Genomic DNA, 8066 nt, shown 5'->3' with positions numbered 1-8066 from the left:
AAAACAGTAATAATAACTAATATTTTTTTTAATGATTAATAACATGACCTTCCTGGACAAAATGGCTGCCCCCATGAATGATCAAGAAGTTATCAGCACAGAAAAACCCTCCTTGCATAATGATGAAAAAAAGAAAAGCAAACACAAAGGCATAATCTGATTAAAGATACATATTTTCCCCCTTTGACTAACAATTTGGGTCCCCTCAGTAATTAGTAATTGTAAAAAATACATTTATATTCATTTGACATCAAAGGGAGATAAAAATATTTTATTTAAAAAAAATAGGTATTGATAATATGAGGCAGGCATTACCTGTGAATGGGGACGAAGTCTGTATTAATTTTTTTTAATTCAAACATGTTGATGAAAGAAACGGAAATACCGTAACGTTTCCGATATTGGTTCTGTTGTTAGGGATTTAGTTGTGACGTTATTTAAGTTATGACGTCATATTCAATGTAAACAAAGAAATGCTGTTATCCAGGTAACGTTTTTTTTCATATCAAACAATTATTAAAAATGATTGGGTGTTGAGTTCCTTCCTATATTTGTTGATATGTTGATAAATATACATTTTATTCAAAGTCTCATGCAAACAAGACCGGAAACGGAAGTAGATCTGAAAAAAAAAGTTAACGATTTTGAGTTCATTAGTAGAATGAAAAATTCGGGAAATTTTCCCGAAATTTTTTTTTTTTTTTTTTTTTTTTATTGATTTTTGTACCGTAATTGGGGACTTCGTCCCCATATGAAAGCTAAATAAGTCCTCAATAGACAACTTTAGAGTTTGTTGCATTTCTGTCAAAAGTTTTCGTTTAAGTTAACATTATTCAAGCATTTGGGGCGCTTAATGCTACACTGTACATGTTGTACAAAGTTATTTGGCAAATTAAATTCTTACAATTGATATTCATCATTGCTATTGTTAGGAAATTGTGATTAAGAACTTACGGAACAAATATAATTTCTTGTTAATCATGCATAATGACGTCAAAAAGACACTTAATGAAATTTAATAGAGGTGGGATGCAGACAATCCCCTCTATCTGGGAAATGTAAAATGACGTCACCAAGGCACGCACTTACAATTGATGAAATTTTCCATTGATGGACATACATGTAACTCAAAAGTTGTATATTAGCAACTCACTACCTCTGATCATCACAGTAATTGGGGCAATATGCGCAATTTTGTTTTCTTCTTCAGCTCAGACCATATCGTAAACTTGGATATATGTATGATGTCCTGTTTGAACGAAGCTGAGACATTTTCACACATATATGTGATTACATTTTTGGGATACGAAGTGATATTCATTTTTACCGTACATTTTGTAAATCAGCATACCACCAAGAAATCATTTAGTGATGCGGCTCTGTGTGGTAAAAATACCCTTTTTCACACAACAAGTTCTTTGAAAATTTATACTTTGAATACATAGAATAACTCCATAGTTTTGACTCATTTATTCTATGGTCCTCTTCTTTCCAAATCAACACAAATGGTTAAGCTCATTCACTTGTATAAAATAGAAACATGTCCAATATCACTAGTGCTACACAGAGATTTTGTGTTTACACACAACTTTTGTGTTCCTCAATTGAAGGTGCATTAGCTGGGATATTGACCCAACTGTTGATGACAAGACACAAACGTTAACTCTTTAAGACAATCTGCAAACTGTGAAATAGAAGACTCATTTTCTTGATGGTCGTAACATGCGTAATGAGGATACCTTCATGTCAGACGAATAATGATAAAAAATTTGCCAACTGACATTTATGGTAATTTTTGGTACATGACAATAAAATGTACATGTAACACGCTTTCTTTGAAACGATAAAAAAATTGACTGATTTTAACAAATCATGTAAAAAAATTTGCCAAAAAATGATAACTATATTAATTATTTGAGACCACTGAGGATTCTTAATTAGGATATTATGATGAATCACAGTAATCATGGTGATATTTTAACTAATTTGACTAAACAGTAGCCGAAAAATGACTGTTTGACACCTGACAGTAAAGGGCATCCCTACCCTCATTCATGAATTTTCCCATAGACATAATAGATTTCCATATTTTCCTAATACAGTACTCAATAGTTTATCATAATACTTATGTGATTATGTCACAGCAAAAGTGGTTCATTTATATCCAAGTCATTTGCAAGTAGGATACAGGGACAAATAGTTCTGGTTAAAAATATATTCATACGCTCAAAAAATAGAAAATCATAGGCGGAAAGATATTTTGAAATCTTATTTAATGCATTCAAATGACGTTGAAGTTGTTTCTAGTACATGTAGTAGTGAGATCGGCAGTCAGCTCTTCAATGTATACTTAATAATAAGGTCGGCAGTAGGCACTTATTATTGAGTAAATGTTCCCTAAAAAAGTAAGGTCGGCAGGTCATTTCAGGTAGGCAGTCTTTACTTGTATTTACCTTGGTCTGCCTGCCAAACTGAGTAATGAAAAATAACTAGAAAATAGTATGAAATGAAATATAAAGAAGATTTACAGCATTTTTGAAAAAAATAGTAACATCAGCATCTTAATGCTATTATCGGCCATTACTGAATATCACAAACCTTCCCCTAAAATTTTGACATCACAGTAGAATGCGTCTGATTCATCATAGGAAAATGATTGCTGTATGACATCAATAATTCAGGTGTTGCAAATATTCAGGTAAAGTGTTAAGGATTCCCAACTAGTTACACATGCTAAAAGAATAGTTAAAATGTAAAATGTCAGCTTCAAAGTCTGGGAAAAAATTTCAACTTCCCTCAGAGTTTAGTTGTAATTAATTTTACTCATACTTAATAATGAGTGATTATTATTTTATTATTTCATTTATCTTATTTCAGAAATAATATTTTTTGCTGGTTTAACTGGAGTATCTTTGATAGGTGGTTTTAGTTTTGCTCTGGGAAGGACAAAAAAAGAAGATCCTGACATGTTTGTTAAAGTAAGTCTTTACCAACTGCTTATACAAGTCATGTGTGTCAGATAAAGTAAGTCATTACCATCTGATTAATATACAAGTCATGTTTGTCAGATAAAGTAAGTCATAACCATCTGATTAATATACAAGTCATGTTTGTCATATGTGCATCATCTTCAAAAAAAAGAAATCTAGAAACTACAATATTTAGCTCACCTGGCCAAAGGTGAAATATCACTTGACATCCATAATGTCTTGGGTTATTATAGAAATAAAGAGATTTGGTATGATTGCTTATGTGACAACTATCTAACAGAGTCTGAGTGACTTGGATTAAAGCAATTATTGGTAAATCTACCTTCAACAATTTTATGAGCCAAAACCAATATCTTTATTTGAAACCAGACAACTACATGTACAGTTAACATTTACATACTGTCTGGATAGAGAGATTGCTCAGTGGTACTCATACCTCATCTTATTTATATGGGTTAGATTTTTAGACATTGATAATTAAATCTTAATAGAATGTTACATGTACAAAACTCTTGACAAAAGATTCTTCTAGATAAATATATTTTTTTTATATTTGTATGAGCCAAGAACCATTGATTGGCATTATGTTGTTCCATCTGTGCGTTCGTCTGTCTGTCCTCCTTCAGGTTAAATGTTTTGGTTAAGGTAGTTTTTATGAATTTGAAGTCCAATCAACATGCCACTTAGTACACATGTTCTTTCTAATTTTAATGCCAAATTATTTTTTTGACCCAAATTTCATGGTCCACTGAACATAGAAAATGATAGTGGGAGTGGAGCATCCAAACATGGACACATTATTGTTTCCTCCTTATGTTATTGATACTTTATTATTTGGACTCAGTTTTTGTCAGTCATTATCACACTTTTATACTGACAGCAGCAATCACAAGCCAGACACAGAGTTCAACAAAATCCTTTACATATGACTTTCTTTCTCTATGACCTAGGATTTATGAATTACACTAACATTTAAACATATCCTAAATATTGTACACAAAAAGAATAATAGCTCATATAAACAGGTAAACAGATTGCTTTGGTCCAAATTAAACAGACCATTCTAAGAAAATAATTCACATTTTTTTAACAGACATTTAAGCTATAGGTTTTAGAGGAGAAATGATGTAAAAAATTATTTGTTTTATTTTTATTTGCAGGGAATTTCAAAAGGGAGACAAAAGATTTCCGGTTCATCTTTAGGAGTAAGAGCTTTAGGATTGGCAACACTTTTATCAGTATCTGGAGTTGGATTGATGTTTTTTGCAGCCTACAAAATATCTGGAGCTTCAAATGTAAGTTATTTTTACTGACAAAACTGAAGTTTTTACAAATTTGTCATTTTCAGACAGTATTCTGCCCACTATTCCAAAAGCCAAAATATTACATTCCTTTAAATAAATTATTTCTAGAATTTGATAATACATGTAATACAGATAATGATATGGAGGATTCCGTGTAGATGAATTTTAGTCCATTGTATACTTGATGTTACCCAAGATGAAACACACTATGTAGTGAGGGTTGCATCTAAAAGTTGTCCAGATCCTTACAATTCAGAAGTTATAGTAGCTGGAAATAAAATTCCCAGAACAGCAAGGTCTACACAAACTTGAGATATTTTATTCTCTGTTCAACTGTCATCCAGTTTATCTAGATATAGGAAGATGTGGTATGAGTGCCAATGAGACAACTCTCCATCCAAGTAACAGTTTATAAAAGTAAACCATTATAGATCAAGGTACGGCCTGCAACACAGAGCCTTGGCTCACACCGAACAGCAAGCTATAAAGGGCCTCAAAATTCACCAGTGTCACCATTCAAACGGGAAAACCAAGGGTCTAATCTATATAAAAACGAGAAACATGTATGAACTACATAAACAGACCACAACCACTTTACATCAGATTCCTGACTTAGGACAAGTGCAAACAATATCTGTTTGAATAAGGGTAGAAAGAATGTATGTTGTACTTTTATAAATGTGAAGCTACATAAATATAAATAAACTGAAATTGGATAAGGGTGTCCTGAAATAAAAGCCATTCTAGACTTCTAATTGTTAAGGTTCTGAGTTCAATTAAAGGAGGTTCTCAAATATTTCATATCTTAAATACAATGATTTTAACTTAATCCATTTATATCCATATTATATGTGCCAGTATTCTTGTTTAATTTAAAAAAAATTCTTATGAAGAAACCATGAATAAATGATAGTTGAAAAAAAAGCACACATCAGAAATAAAATAGAATTAACTCTTTGGGACGGGCTTTGGCCAATTAAAACATATCTTCATTTTGAGTGTAGCCCTTTTTGAAACACAATTTTAGGTATGATCTGATCATTCAAAAATGGTCACATGTTTCATAGACACTGATTTAGTTATTGGTAATTTTAACTAAATCATACAGGTTATAGAAGTCTAAAGTTGAGATTGATATCTTGAACATATTTTCCAGCTAAAAGATTTCTTCAGCAAAGTAGATAAAGGAACACCAAAATTACCTAAAAAGGAATCAACTGGGAGAAATGAATTTGGAAGCATACAAGAACTTGTTGACTACATTGTTCAAGGTGGAAAAGGATAGAATGATACAAAACAAAATTCACTTAACAGGTTCCTCTGATGAACAATATTTGTACTTCCAGAACTTATTCATTCATCGTGTGTGATCTTATTTATCATAGGACGGATTCCTGCTGAAATCAACTTTTAGAGAGTGTTTCTAATGTTTGTAAAATATACATAATAACACTGATCTGGTGATATCATGAGGTTTTTGATTCTATTGGCTATTAGGGTACATACACCATGTTAGAATGTAAAGGAATTTGTATAGACATTCTGTTTAGTGATATTTTGAAAGTTCAATGTATTGGAAATCTTGGTCTAAAGTTATAGGCATGCATTTTATTTCTAAGGAATGTGGTATGATTGCCAATGAGACAACTATTCTCCAAAGACCAAAAGACCTGGATGCCAACAACTTTATGGCGGCCTTCAACAATGTGATATTATATTGTGAAATAATTTGAAAGGAAAAAAAAACCTAACTGTCTTATTAAGAAAAACTATAAAAGACAGCAACCACCAATAACCACTGAACTATGGGCTTGGGGCTTGGTTCAGGAATAAAATAATGTATGGACTTTGAACATGTTCCTGGAAGAAAATTTCAGAGACTGAATCTTCAGCTCTCCCTCGACATCATTTGCGAGTATGGTCTTGAGAAATGTTGATAGTCCGTCAAAAGGGAACGATAAATGGCTGACCCGTATTAAGAGAGAGCCATATCTCTTGCACGTAAAAGACACCCTTGTAGATTTACCCAATCCACTATAAATAGATATGTGTAAATAAGAAAATAGTTCACTTTGAGAACAAAATATCAGTTGCAAGAAGGTGTCACTCATCAAATCATAAACAACTAATAAGATGGTGAACAGAACACCAGTGGCGGATCCAGAAATGTTCATAAGTGGGGGCCCACTGACTGCCTAAGAAGGAGCCCCTCCAGTCATGTTTCAGTGATTCCTTATATAATCAATTAATTTTTTTCCAGAAAAGGGGTGGCCTGGGCCATAATAAGTATTATGAGTCTGTGTAGATATCAAAGCTTCTTTTTTAGGAGTCTGAACTTTTTTGTTCCTATTGATTTTTGTCAGTATTGAAAATGTTTAATGTTTACTAATTAGAATTATTAACCACATAAAGGTATGACAAAAGACAACCAAGATTATTTGCTCTGATGAATTTGATAATTGTTTGATATTTATGTGATAGATCACAAATGAAATTCATTGATTTATTTTTTTTTGTCTTGTTTAGAGGTTAGTTATGAATAACTTTATTGTTTTAACCTAATGACATTGTGATAGGGACACCAATTAACAGTACAGTGTAACCTGCCTAATCAGACCCCTGAGTATTCCAACATCCTGCTTTAACAGGTCCCAAAATATGCATGTCCTTGTAGAAAAAAAACCTGAGTATTCCGACTCAGTTCCCCAGTGTGTCAGATTAGGCAAGTTACACTATTTACAATGATAAAATGTAAAACTTGTGTGTAAAATATTGAATATAAATAAACCTGTTTTTTTTACGGTACATGATGAAGATCTCATAAAATTATCCATTCAATGTTTTTATAGTGAGAATGATCTGTCATTAAATTGACACATTGTGTTTGAGTGACATTGAGACATTTCAAGTAACAAAAGATATTTAATGATCTTACAGATTAGAAAATACAAGATGTCGATTATAATAAACAATACCTTCTCCTGGTAATGGACTGGTCTTGTGGTAGTTCTGAATTTTCAATTTTGGATCCAGCCATTTAAAGAGGGGGGGTTTCAACTATATGTTCCCATTCAAATGCATTGATCGGCCAAAATAAAGGGGAGTTACAACCCCGGACCCCCGCCCCTGGATCTGCCAATGATTTTACTGATTAACTATAATGTGCTGTTAAATTACTGACTATGATGTGCTGTTAAACTGTTAATGATATTGAGATTGTAAATTGTTATTATTGCTGTGATTGTTAATGATATTGTGAAATAAATAGTATGATGATTGATATTCTAATATTTTATTTGGAATAATGTTGTTCTAGCATATCTTACAGAATTAATTAATGCAGGTCACACCTAAAAATTGAACTTGTGATACATTTAGATTTTTAAAGTTATTATGGTTATTCCTCAGTTTAAAACAGGAGCTTATTTGTAGGTATAAACTGTTACTAGACTGAAGAAATAGTCCTGCTGTAACTTTCAACAAATGTTATGTGGTTGTCATTTATTTTCGTATATATATATATATAGACTTGTTATGATATTAATTTCAAGGCTTTTGCGTGATGAAATGTTGACAATGTAAATGTTTAACCTCCAATATTCATTATGTGCCTGTCTTAAGGCAACAGTCTGTAATTTAATGGTTGTTTTTAGTTGTCTGCCATATTTTTTTTATACAACCACAAAAAAAAAGATTTTGCTTCGTATATTGGTATTATAATGTCGTCAGCATCGTCGTCCGAAGACACATTTGATTTCCAGACAACAACTTA

The 8066-nt window shown here is 31.9% G+C and overlaps 1 protein-coding gene across 1 annotated transcript; it reads left to right on the top strand.

Moving 5' to 3' along the window:
- The first annotated feature begins 50 nt into the window (after positions 1-50).
- Positions 51-7574, top strand: LOC143047145 (transmembrane protein 242-like). Its single transcript, XM_076220095.1, has 4 exons — positions 51-149; positions 2878-2978; positions 4151-4285; positions 5451-7574. Exons 1-4 carry the CDS (start codon positions 62-64, stop codon positions 5577-5579), a joined length of 453 nt encoding a protein of 150 aa, XP_076076210.1. The 5' UTR covers positions 51-61; the 3' UTR covers positions 5580-7574.
- The last annotated feature ends 492 nt before the right edge of the window (positions 7575-8066 follow it).

The sequence above is a fragment of the Mytilus galloprovincialis genome, chromosome 10, assembly GCF_965363235.1.
Source record: "Mytilus galloprovincialis chromosome 10, xbMytGall1.hap1.1, whole genome shotgun sequence".
Classification (NCBI taxonomy): Eukaryota; Metazoa; Mollusca; class Bivalvia; order Mytilida; family Mytilidae; genus Mytilus; species Mytilus galloprovincialis.
Note: the sequence above shows the minus strand (reverse complement) of the source record. Positions and strands in the feature narration are given on the sequence as shown.

Coding starts and splice junctions, on each gene's coding strand:
- LOC143047145 (XM_076220095.1), top strand. CDS start 62: ATGGCTGCCCCCATGAATGATCAAGAAGTTATCAGCACAGAAAAACCC. Junction 150..2,877: donor AAAGAAAAGCAAACACAAAG/GCATAATCTGAT, acceptor ATCTTATTTCAG/AAATAATATTTTTTGCTGGT. Junction 4,286..5,450: donor AAATATCTGGAGCTTCAAAT/GTAAGTTATTTT, acceptor CATATTTTCCAG/CTAAAAGATTTCTTCAGCAA.